The following is a 13,743-nucleotide window of genomic DNA, read 5'->3' on the forward strand; positions in this document are numbered from 1 at the left end:
ACAGCTGAGGTCGTACCTGCTGTCTCTGACCACAGCGGTCGAGAGGTTGGGCGGGGATAACCGTGGACTCGTGCACAGCTTCTCCATGCACAACAGCTCCCTGACGCCCCGTGTCCCAGTTTACCGTCCACAGGTCACTGGTCACCGGCGTTTCACTACTCTCCTGGTGCTCTGTACACGTGCTCCTCTGACCGCACTATCAAGGCAAGTCTTCTGTCAGCTAAAAAGAGTTTAGGTGATCTTTAACCAGGGTTATTGGCAGCTCACGTCTCTTATTGGATGCAGGTCCACCTTCCATGTGCTCCTCTCAAGACACTGTGCACCCTTCACCATCAGGCAGGGGTTATGGGTAGGTTAAATTTTTTACCCATGATTCATCTTCTCTAAAGTTGATTATTATTATTATTATTATTATTATTATTATTTGTATTCAAGTGGTAATAGAAGATATTTTGATAAGAAATTAATATTTTTGTAGCAAATTTAAATTGATCAAACATGACATTAAATGCATATATAATGTTGCAAAGTTTAATATTTTGAAGGAAAAAATGAAAATATAATAATATATTTATATTAATATATTATATATTATATTTTTTATATATAATTATAATTATATATTATATATTTCCAGTAACTTTTATATATATTATATATTTCCCATATATTTTTTCGATTCCAGTATGGTTAAAAAAAATAAATAATAATAAGTCAAATATTTAAGATAGCAAAACTATTTATTTGCAGCTGAATACATTAACAAATATCAGCTGGCTACATAAAAAATACTACTTGAGTCAGAGCTTTTTGTGTACAAAAAGCATGATTCTCGATAATTGAGACTTTTTTTAAACAGAGGTTGATATTTATCACATTCTAAAGAAAAAAAATATTAAACAAATCTCACGGTTTCTGAAAGTAATGATTCAATGATTCACTCAAGATTTTTTCACCTTTACTGGATTTTTGAATGAATCTCTTTAATGAATGATTTTAACAAAGACATACATTTTTAACAGCCCCTTTCGCCACCTAAATAAAACATACACACAGGAATTGATGGCATAATTTAAATAGAAATTTTACAACAAAGTCCGATTCTGGAATTGGAAGTGATTTCCAATTCCAAGCTAAAGTAATGGCAGCTGAAAAATCAGCTTTACATCACACTAATAAATTACAATTTTAAATAAATTACAATAGAATTTTAGAATAGACTGTTTTATTGCATTTTTAAAAATCAAATTAGATCTGTTCATCACATTATAGTTATTTTTTTCTGCAAATTCAACAAAATCTTATTTTTACATGAAATTATTAATGTCAGAAATCTACCTATCTATCTACAAAACTCTTTGTTGATCAAATTTTGTAACTTGCAACTTAGTGTTCAGGTGTACATTTACTTTTTTGTTATTATTTATTACTTAATCATGTGGTAGTGCTTAATTTGATAATCTATTGAATTAAACAATTTTATCTAATGAAAGATACTTCATATACTGTTTTTATTTAGAATTTGATGATTGCAAACCAAAAAAAACTGTTATTATTCAAAACAAATGAATTGTCTGGAATCAATGCAAAAAGAGCTTTATATTATATAACACTTGAATTAAAAACAAAAGACTGAACATACAACGCATTATAAATCTGATTAGATGAGCAACGGTCAAAGACATTACTATACGTCTCATAAATGCTTCTGTTGGACGATACTACTCTATAAAAAATGAGATACTACTCTTCTATAAAATCCTAAATTAATGATTTTTATCTCTTGTCAGTTAAGTGTTGAAGGAGGAACGCTGGCCATCGCTTCTGGTGACATGAATGTGGAAGTTTGGAGGCACAGAGTCTAGAAGCATCTGATGGCAAGGAACAACAAGAATCAATCAGCTCTGTGTTTCCAGGGATTTATCAATGCATTATGCTTATTTTGTTTAATTTAATTGGGAAAAAAAGTGTCTGATACATGTTTCTAGTGATTCTAGAAACACAAATATGACATTCCTAGTTTTCTGTCCTTCTTCTTAAAGGGGTCGCACTACGATTACACACTGAGAGTGCAAAACATTCCAGTGCCTCGTAACACAGGAAACACCTTTGTGATTTGTGTGATCATCTCTTTAACACTTCTGCTATAATATACTTAGACTGAAAATGCAGTTAATATAGTAAAAGTCAAACAAGTATCAAAAAATATCTCTATTCTCAGTATTTACCTCTCTATATACCTGTAGTACACTAACTTGGAAATCAGTTATTAAAAATGTGAATTTAAAGATCATTTCTGTTTTGGTATACGTACACAAGTATACAGTTTACAAATGAGGCACAATGCTTTAAAATGTATGCACTTCACGACCAGAGCAATCTACTAAATATCCTAATTTTAAAATGTTTATATTTATGAATCATTTATAGTATTGCGGACAGTGCTGTTGTTATGTTCTGTGACTGACTGAATGTCCAAATCCTCTTTGATTTTTAAAAAAGCTTTAGAAATGCAGTTTATGATTTCAGTTGGATTTGTCAGCGTGTCGTTGTTAATGCTGTAAATAAAAAGGTCTTCTTGTCTTTGAAGGTGTTGAAGGATAAGCTCTTGCAGTGGTTTGTATTACTAAAATATGTAAATAATATTTGACCTTCGATCGTCTCAGTCTCTTGTCCTTCAAGGCAGCTTGAAAATAAGCTTGTGTTAACTGAAATGACAATAATTACCCCACAAACAAACTGTACCACACTGTAACATGAAAAACTTGTATCGATATTATTGGTTACTTCAGTAACACAAGCTTACTTCAAGCTGCCTTGAAGGACAAGCGGAGGAGGAAGATGACACCGCTCCCGTGGTCTCCTGAGAGCTCATCTTTACAACCGAGACGATCGAAGGTTCAAATATTATTTACATATTTAGTAATTTAATTTAGTAAAAAGGCACGACGTATTGCATACAAATCACCGCGAGAGCTTTTTTTCTTCTTTCTTTGAGCAACAACGAGTATTAAGAAATTTCTATACCACAGAAAGGCTCTATTAAGCAGTCAGAATTCAGTATTGCCAGAGTTGTGTAGTAATGTAACATCATTTATTTGCATAATATACCATGTGTATCTTAAACTACAGGTTCTCTTATGAAGAACAGCTCAGTGTCTGTTGTCTCATGAGCCATAAAAACAAGATAACAGTAACATCAGAACAACAGAAAATAATATTTTATAGTCCAGTAAGTCACTTCTACTGTGTTTCTAATGTCTCATAAGAGTTATTTTTAAGGAATCAATTTACAGTTGTCACATTTTGCTGGTATTATTTTTATGTACATACTAACTGTAATAATTTATGTAGATTACAGTATAATAATTTACATGTAAAACCTGATTGGCTCATGGGTCATGGTTCTTTTGTTTTTACTGTGACACTGCCAGAATGTTTTTTTATAAGAAAGAAAATATAAAGTTAAAAATATGAAAAAACTACAGAGCATTGCAGCAATACAAGTCATGAATAAAGAATACACTAAAGAATAATGAATAAACATGCTTACAATGTAAAAAAAAATATTTAGCTGTTTAGTTGTTTCAATGAACTTTTTTATGTTGACACAACTTGCAGTTACTGAATTTGTCCATTCAACTAAAAATTGTAAGTTTTCAGTGTCTCCACTAGTTTGAAAGTTCTCCTCAAAGTTTGGACATTTTACCAGAATACAACTTTGGTAAGTAAAATATTCATATTTATTTGCTTAATGTGTAAAATTACATTTGTTGTCTCAAAAGAGTAAGTATGGTAACTTTAAAGGTCCCCTTCTTCGTGATTCCATATTTTAAACTTTAGTTAGTCTTTAATGTTGTTGTTGGAGTATAAATAATATCTGTAAAATTCTAAAGCTCAAATTTCAATGCCAAGCGAGATATTTGATTTAACAGACTTCGCCTACAAAAAACCACCCGTTTGGACTACAGCCCTCTAGTTCCTGCAGTAATGACGTCACTAAAACAGTTTTTTTGACAAAACCACCGCCCACATGAATTCACAAACAGGGGGCGTGGCCTTGTTGCGCTCCGACGGAGAAGAAGGAAGAGCTGTTTGTTTTTGTCGCCATGTCGTTGAAACGCTGTTTTTTTTATCTTGGAGTCCAATCCTCTTTGTTTGGGCTTCCCAGCAACGCTGTACTTTGAGATTAATGGTTACAATTTATGTTTAACTCGGTTCCCGAACATTATAATGCACATTTTAAAACTATGTGCAGCTCATTTTGCTGAGGACAGCTTGCTGAGGACAACTTTCTCAATCTCAATCAGTTTAATGCCGGATTCGCACAAAGATTATTCTTGAAAGATGGAGCTGTTCCCTCTTTGTCTGGAGAAGGCGTTGTTTATGAACCACAACCGGTAAGTGTATTTTATTATTTAAGTTGGTGCATTTAACAGTTTCTGTAACTTATTACACAAAGGGCAACCTATTTCTGAAGGAGAGGCTTCATAGAACAAGGAAGTCATTAGTCCGTTTTTGTGACAGTGAAAACAGCATAGACAGTAAAAGAAATGGACACAGCGACCCCATTGGAACTCAATTGAGACAAGTGAAGCCCATTTTTAGCGTTTTTTAGCAAAATGACGCCCAGACACATACTAAACTTGACGACGTCAGCAACCTGTCTGACAGATGTAAATCTTCTAAGTGGCTGTGCGTGCAAACTGCCATCGTTAATCTTGCAGAGACGGCGAGCTTGAGCGGGGAGTTCTTTGTCGTGAGTGAGCAGGAGTAAGTATTCTGATTAATTAATTTGGATAGTATTTTAAAATGTAACGCCAGTATGCCATATTAAGTTAATTGCCTGCGAGCTTCTCCTCCTGTCTGTACGGTAATGCGACAGAGAGTGGAGTGGTTATGATGCAATCGTTAGCCTATTTTTACAAAAACTGTTTATACGGGGCCATAATGTAACATAGAAGGTAATGGAGCCCTTTATACATTGTGATGTATCTTTAGAAATAAATAATGGACAACTGGAGTCTTTAAACGCCTCAGATGTAAAGTTTTTCGCTGTCAAAGTGACGCCAAAATGAATGGGAGTCAATGGGAATGCTAACGCAAGTGAAGTTCTGCTACAAGATGGCAGCTCGCAGCCGACTTCAACTTCTGGTCGACTTCCTTGCCGCCTGGAAAACAGAGGTATACAGATAAGTGAATTGTGTGAAAAATACTGTGTTTTTTTTACACGCGAAACATGAACACATGTTATATTGCACATTGTAAACACAATCAAAGCTTCAAAAAAGCGCGTAAAACGGGACCTTTAAAGAGTTGTATTTTCTGTATGTAACGTTACTGTATGCAAATGTTCATATTGTGGCACTCTGAAGCTTCAAAATACAGACGGTTCCACAGTATTTTCCCTTCTAAATATTAAAACAGATATTATCACATGCGGTCCTGAGCTGAACTATGGAGAACGATAAAAATACAGTTTGTATGTATCATTTGAGCCCGCAGCTGCGTTAGAGACCGTTCAAACAGCGCGGGAGCTCAACGGATCACTGTGAGGATTCAGAACGGCAAGAAAAAAAAACAAAAAAACAGGAACTGCTCTAAACCTGACAGCGTAAAGACATCCGTCAGAATATTAATATTTTGGAATGACTGATAATTTTTTTTTTTATCTCAAGATAACAAAAAAAAAGTCAAGATTAACAAAAAAAAATTTAGGCAGCATGGGTAACATAATATTTTTAATTGACTCAACAAATTCTTTATTACAGTGTACAAATGACATGTTCATGTGGTTATAAAGCAGGCAAACATCACAGAGGTTACATAACATAGATGCACTAATACTTACACTGTAAAAGATCTAACTTTATTACAATATTAAAGCAGAACGAAATTAAAACATTAAACATTAACTTTCATGATACAATAATACTGAAAATCAACTGAAAAAGCAGTAATGTAAAGTAAGCTTCCAAACCTTTATGAACAAACAGTTTAGTTCGAGTCATTGTGTGATCAACATAAATCAGATAATATTTTTTTTTTTTTTTTTTTTTTTTGCAATTACAAATAAGAAAATGTATGTAATGACAAACAATTCCTGTTGGGTAAAATCAAGTTTTGCTCTACAAGTTTTCTTGTTAATTTCTTGTTGAATCCATCAACCATTAGCTGCAAGTCAAAGGAGGACAGTGGTGCATGCACACAAACACAAATGTTAATTTGACCACATGCACATTCAGCCAAACAGCATTAATGATAATAATAATATTTGCTCAGTAAAATATGATTTAAAATGACGTTATAAATCATTCAGCTGTTATACCTCTCATCCTGCAGCACTTGAAGATCAGCACGACTGTCACTATCAGATATGGACAAACTGCCAGTACAGAACTGAGTGTGTGGAGGACAGAGATCTGAGATTCTGAATGAGACGCTGAAAAAGAGACACACAAACACTTTATCAAGCACTATATCTGAACGAGAGCATATCAAGAAATAAATCAGCTCACAGTTTCATTAACTTTCACCTCTGACTGAGATCCAGCTCTTGGGTGACTCTCTTCTCTCTGGGTGTTTGCAGTAGTAGAAACCCTCATGTGACTTTGAGACATTAGAGATGATGATCTCTGGAGTTTGACTCTGGATGAGTGATCCATCTTTATAGAAATCAGCTCTGAGAATTGGTAGGGTTGAATTTTGAAATAAACAGCGTAGAGTCAGAGAATCTCCTTCAGTCACAGGAAGAACAGGACTCTCCAGAATTACACCAGCTACACAAACAGAGGAAATGTGTGCTGTTTGTAAATAGTATATTGCAACTAGGGCTGGGATAAACAATTATTTTTTAAACGATTAATCTAGCGATTATTTTTATCAATGCATCGATTAATCTAACGATTAATTTTTCCAGACCAATTCGATTTCGATTATCTCCCCATTAATGTTGATTTACATATCTGAATGAAAAAAACATGAATTCCTTAACATTGCAATATAAGTTTATTGCTCTTAAAATTACAAAATAAAAGAATGCATTACTTTGCACTTGTATAGAGATAGCATTCAATAAAACCTTGAAGCCTTGAAAACACATAGCTTACTGAAACAAGCTTACTGAACACATAGGGCCTAGCTTACTGAAAAAAAGTTCTTCTTTCAGGTGAAAATAACAACAACTTGATAACTAGCATTCAATTAAAAAAAATCTCTGAATGCTCCACGTGAAACTTTGGCGTTCCGCCCTTTTTCTATCGTGTTAAATGATTTTGATTAATATGCACAAGGGAGAGAAAGAGAGCAAGAAGCGCTCGTGTTGTTTGAAGACTGTGAGTGCGCGCGTGCGCAGACGGGGCTCTCTCTCGTACGCTCCCTGTCAGGCTCAGCAGTCATTCTATTCTACATCACTCACCGATCAAATAAGGCTTTTTTCAGCCGCCAAAAAAAAAGATCAATGCAGAAAAACCCCTGGATTGGTTGTATAACGTTGGACAGAATGTTGATCCGGCCATCGCGTATATTCAGCGCACATAAGGTAAATGTTTTGCAAACGTTTTTTTAGAGAAATAAAAACAGGTCGACGAATCGATGCACATATTTTGCGTCGACGTCATCGATGACCTTGACACGTTGTCCCAGCCCTAATTGCAACTATATGGTAACAAATATTTAATAATAATAAAGATTGTAATTTTTCTTAAATTTCACATTTTCTTACAAAACATCTCAGGTTACGAATGTAAGCATGGTTCCCTGAGTAGGGAACGAGACACTGCATTCTCTAGAGGGCGCTATGGGGAACACTTGGTCTGAAGCATACATTGAAAAATTACCAATGATTTGGCCGGCGACAGCCTCTGGCGTCACTACCGGCGAAACTATAAATAAGCGCCAGAAGAACACGTCATTCACTTCTTCATCTGATGCTTAGTATTTTAGCATGTTTACTTAAAGTTTCCTAAGCATCGCAGAGGTGCTGAACCACATGGGAGAGGCAAGCTCAAACCTCTGGCGAAGGGAGCACCACCTGAGGCAGTATATACAGGAACACTTCCGTAACTGCCTCCTCCACTTCCCGCTGGATGTGACAACACAGCTAAGTGGCCTGGAGGCCCCTCAGGGTGACTTAGCCGGACATCAATGAAATTCCCTGTAGTGCTGTGCCAGGTCTGATGATCAGCGAGGCTTCCCCGCAGAAGCCTGTGATCTTGGCCGTCTAATACCAGAGCATGAGACCAGATGGCCGGTGCTGACGAGTGTTTAATAAATAACGTAACTGAGCACTGCAAAGGAAACTTACAGAGTTTATTAGTAGACACATAACAACCAGCAATTTAACAGAAACAGAAAGGGTTACATATTCACCTCCACCCTCCTGCATTGGAGCCCCGCTCAAAGGGTGCCTCCTTTTAGTCCAGACCATCAGTAAGGTGGTTGCTCTGAGCATAGGAGACTGTTACCCTTGATCAGGTGGAGAGCTGGTGGTTACAGGGGAATTAGGAAGGGGAGGATAAAAGTTAAAAACACCCAAATGAATGAGTAGCTACCTAGGTATCGCTCTGATTTGGACGAGAACACTGCCTCGTCTGGATCAGACACACTGCTTATCTCCACGTGAACCATGCTTCCTCTTACCCCTTCCTGTAGGCACGAGAGGAGTGCGAGCCGTGACACTAACCCGTCTGCACCCATCTTTGATCCTCAGATCGAGACGGGCCAGGACCCCTATGTTGTTCGGGCTTGGACCTGGACCTTTGTGGTATGAAGGATTTAAAGGCAGCTGAGTGTGCCCTTGCCACTCTGAATTTCTCGACGGAGGTACTGAAAAGTTTGGAAAGTGAGATCATAGCATCGAAAAGAAAGCCCCTTTCTTTCTTCCCGATGTTTGCCAGATTCACCCACAGATTTCTCTCCGTTACCACCATGGCAACCATAGACCTACCCATGGTGGAGGCGGCCTGCTTGATTGCATGGAGAGAGAGGTCTGTGGTGCGGCACAGCTCAGCTACCTGGTCAGCTGAAAGGCCCTCGCCTTTATCCAGGTCCTTCAGCAGATCAGCCTGATAAACCTGAAGCACTGCCATCATGTGCAACGAAGCCATAGCCTGACCTGCTGCGTATGCTCTGCCATTTAAGCCAGATGTATTCTGGAGGAACTTAGATGGCATTCTTTTTCGACTTCTGCATATAAATCAGGCAAGAATGGAAGGCTCATCTGGGCTGGAGGGCTATGGTCAGACAAATAACGCTCGCTGAGGTGACCTTGCGGCGTCAGTTTGCTGCAACGCTTCCATGGCAAGTCCAACATTGCCATGGCGCGATCCATAACCTCTAACAGCTTCACATACCCAGGGCAGGAGGATTGAGAAGGCTCAGCCTCAGCCTCTTCGCCAACCTCAGACATCTCCTGCTCTTCCTGGGCAGAACCCTGCAGAGCACTACCTTCAGTATCAGAAAGTGTTAATGACATCACATCTTCCTCCTGAAGTTCACTCTCGTCTGCCGCCGGAGAGAGTGCAGTGAAAGAGAAAGTCCCTCTCTAAACTCCTCAGCGAGATCCACCTGTGATCCCCACAAGCTCACTTTACTCTATGCCTCAGCAGTGCTGGGGGGGGGGGTGTTGAACCATGGGAAGCAGATGGCTGTCCCTCTTTCCTCAAAAAGAGAGACATTCGAGAGTGGAGCTTTTTCATAGAAAAACGCTTACAATACACGCAGATTGCCTCATAAGCTGTCGACGGCCAACTGTTTTTTCAATGTATGCTTCAGACACGGGTCACAATGAGGTGTTCCCCATAGCGCCCCCTAGAATACACAGTTCAAAGTTCCCCTGAAAGAGAACTACATTTTTGGTATCTCTTGCCCACTGAGCGTTTGTTTGTATGTAGTGCAGACTGATGCTTCCTGATTTTGTTTAATCATCTGCATTGTGTACTGCATTGTAAATGAAAATTGCAGCGTGTGATGGGGCACACCTGAAGGAAGTGGAGCCTCATTACCGCCGCTGGTTAAAAGCCCAACGCGCCTCTCCTCAGGAGACCGGTCTCTTCCCCGTGCATGCACGCTGGTGTCCTCGTGGGTCCAGGAAGGGTGCGTTGAGGGACTCCCGCGCCACAAGAGACGTGAGCAGCCGGACCCGCGATCCGGAGGAGAACCGCACCCGTTTACACGGCCGACGGGCCAGGATGCCGGGCCGTCCATCCCCTACCAGCGCCGCGGCCGACGAGAGAGATGGGGCCGCTAGAGGAAGCCGCCGCCCCTCGCGCCCCGGACCAAGGAGGGGGGAGCGCGTGCGGCCGCCGGACTCCGCCCCTTACCTGGACCCTTCCTCCATGAACACTGCCTGACCCACACGAACCCCGCAGCACAACGAGGACACCAGATTCCCTGTTATTTTGGACACTTTCCCCCTTTGGCCACTTTTATTCCCTGTTATTTTATGATTTCAGTTAATAACAGCCTCTCCGAGGCCTGACGCCACGCCCACTGTGTCTGTCTTGTGCTCCTCCCGTGACACTGGTGGAGAATGCGGGCAAGGCGGAGCCTAGACAGCGCAGTTGGGAAACATCTGGTGACGTCACTCCCTCTCGCTTGCAAACGTTCATGAGAACCCGGACTGGGACGGAGGAAAACTGGGGACAGCCTCCCAGCCACAAAAAGGGTAAGTGACTTCTGTTATTGTCATTTTACCCTGTGGTTGGTTGAGGCTGTCACTAAAACCCGGTTTCTCTGTCCCTGTTCCGGTGCGCTGCGAGAGGGAGGACCGCCCGGAGAGGAATCCCCACCCACTCCGACCGTTTGGAGCCTGGTTGAGGATGGTAGCACTCCCGTGTGGGCGGCGCCCTGATGACGGGGATGTCGCTTGGGAGGGGGAATGTGACGAGTCAGCTGCCTCCTCCCTGATTGTCACCGGCTCCCCGTCCTAAATCGCCGCCCTTCACCAGGCTCCGGACTGGAGTGGGTGTGTGAAAGGAGGGGCGCTGGACGAGACAGGGCTTGCAGCGTGTGATGGGGCACACCTGAAGGAAGTGGAGCCTCATTACCGCCGCTGGTTAAAAGCCCAACGCGCCTCGCCTCAGGAGACCGGTCTCTTCCCCGTGCATGCACGCTGGTGTCCTCGTGGGTCCAGGAAGGGTGCGTTGAGGGACTCCCGCGCCACAAGAGACGTGAGCAGCCGGACCCGCGATCCGGAGGAGAACCGCACTCGTTTACACGGCCGACGGGCCAGGATGCCGGGCCGTCCATCCCCTACCAGCGCCGCGGCCGACGAGAGAGATGGGGCCGCTAGAGGAAGCCGCCGCCCCTCGCGCCCCGGACCAAGGAGGGGAGCGCGTGCGCTTTTTTTATATATATATAAAAGGGCCGGGACTTTAACACGTTAATTGAGATTAATTAATTACACAAAAAATAACGTGTTAACTAAGATTAATTAATTACAGAAAAAAAAATTCCCGCAATTTTAATAATTTATTTTTGCACCGCGGAACGTTTCTCACTGGATGAGTTTCGGCGGACCGATTATACTGGAGCACCAACTAGCGTTCGCATATCACCGCAGCAGCACATCAAGTATCACCTCAACGCAAAACATATAGCAGCTAGCGTGGACTTTACATTTTACAAAAGTGTGTGTTTGTCACCTTGTGGGTGTTTTCAAACTGCTGGGTGTTTCTAAATCATGCAAGCTAAATGATCCCCCTTACCCAACCCCACATATTCTGAATGCCTTCGGCAGAATTCAGATGAGATTAATCTATATTAATTCCAAGATTACAGTGAGATAAATCTAGATAAAAATAATAATTTATGCCCATCACTAATATATATATATATATCTAAATAAACATGCACAGATACAGAAACACAAACTCACGGTGTACAGTGATATTCACAGGATGACTGTTCTCTCCAGATTCAGTCTGACACCAGTACACTCCAGTGTCTGATGTGCTGGTGGAGCTGATTGTACATGTAGATCCTGTCTGTGATCCCCAGTGTGATGATGAACAATCTTCCAGCCACCCATTGTCTGTGTATCTTCTCACTCTCCATCTATCAGAGTTACTCTGGTCCTCACAGCTCAGAGAGAGAGAGACAGATGTTAAGTGTTGAGTTCTGTTGGGACTGATGATCAGAGAGACTGGAGGAGAAACACCTGAGAAGACAATCACAGTTTGGAAATCAAGAGTCTTATTGATTTAACACTTTACACAATGTACACTGTTTCAAAACAAAATATATTTGTAATTATGCCATCAGCAAGCAAACCAAAGACACCCGAGACAACTTCATGAAGTGTTAGTTCTGGAGGAAAAAACCTTGGGAGAAACCATTATTTGATTTAATCCACCATCATCTCAATTCTAATCAAGTAAAAAATAAATGTTATTCAGTTGTGTTGTGGGCAATAAAACAGTCCAGTACATTATTGTTAAACTAATTTTTACACTGAAATAATGAAAATATATGTGCGACCCCAAAATGCTGCTGACCCCTGCTTCCAACGTTGTTTTAATCTCTGCCAGAAGAAAAATCATCTTTCTCCATTGACACAATTCAGTAGTAACCTTGTATTATGACAGAATCAAATTTCATAACAAATCATGCTCTTAAAATATCAAGGAACATTTCAGAAGTCTCTCATTTAATTCGGTGATTCAGTCTGAACTCACCAGTGACCCATAGTGGTTGTTCGTTGCTGTTCCATGTGTAATAGGGTGGTTTTTCTCTCTCTGCGCTGCACACATAAACTCCTGTGTGATTTAGAGCAGCAGAACTGACCGTGTAGTTTCCTCCCGCTCCTCTGCTGCTGTCTGAGAGCAGCTGATTATAAATGCTGTTGCCTGTATAAAGTGAGAGTGTAGAGTTAACTCAAAAAAAAAAGGAGTTATATTTACATGAGACATTTAAATTACCTTTGTTGGTATAATCAGTACTCAGACTCGTTTATTGTTTGATTTTTAATCTTTATAAAAAAAAAAAAATATATATATATATATATATATATATATATATATATATATATATATATATATATATATATATATACGTACAGGCCAAAAGTTTGGACACACCTTCTCAATCAAAGAGTTTTCTTTATTTTCATGACAATGAAAATTGTAGATTCACACTGAAGACATCAAAACTATGAATTTACACATGTGGAATTATATATGGAATTATATACATAACAAAAAAGTGTGAAACAACTGAAAATATGTCATATTGTTGGTTCTTCAAAGTAGCCACCTTTTGCTTTGATTACTGCTTTGCACACTCTTGGCATTCTCTTGATGAGCTTCAAGGAGGTAGTCACCTGAAATGGTCTTCCAACAGTCTTGAAGGAGTTCCCCGAGAGATGCTTAGCACTTGTTGGCCCTTTTGCCTTCTGTCTGCGGTCCAGCTCACCCCTAAACCATCTCGACTGGGTTCAGGTCCGGTGACTGTGGAGGCCAGGTCATCTGGCGCAGCACCCCAACACTCTCCTTCTTGGTCAAATAGCCCTTGATGCCTTCAGTGTGACTCTACAATTTTCATAAAATAAAGAAAACTCTTTGAATGAGAAGGTGTGTCCAAACTTTTGGTCTGTACTATATATGTTATATACTTTTTTTTTGATGAAACCAGTTGCATGTAATGTGAAGTTGAGATGTTGCTCGGAGAGAAGGAGAAAACCCAAATAGGTGTCAGCAAAAAAAAAAAAAAGAAAATGCACGAGGGAGGACGTTGTTTCTTTCC

General features: G+C 40.1%; 1 protein-coding gene across 1 annotated transcript; it reads right to left on the reverse strand.

The window, feature by feature from the left end:
- Positions 1–5,731: 5,731 nt before the first annotated feature.
- Positions 5,732–12,848, reverse strand: LOC113090024 (low affinity immunoglobulin gamma Fc region receptor II-like; the record flags this gene model as incomplete). Its single annotated transcript, XM_026256139.1, has 5 exons — positions 5,732–6,174; positions 6,329–6,442; positions 6,537–6,779; positions 11,879–12,160; positions 12,678–12,848. Coding segments are annotated over 5 exons (821 nt in total), but the record flags the coding sequence as incomplete, so codon positions are not given.
- Positions 12,849–13,743: the final 895 nt, after the last annotated feature.

Source organism: Carassius auratus, unplaced genomic scaffold, assembly GCF_003368295.1.
Source record: "Carassius auratus strain Wakin unplaced genomic scaffold, ASM336829v1 scaf_tig00051685, whole genome shotgun sequence".
Classification (NCBI taxonomy): Eukaryota; Metazoa; Chordata; class Actinopteri; order Cypriniformes; family Cyprinidae; genus Carassius; species Carassius auratus.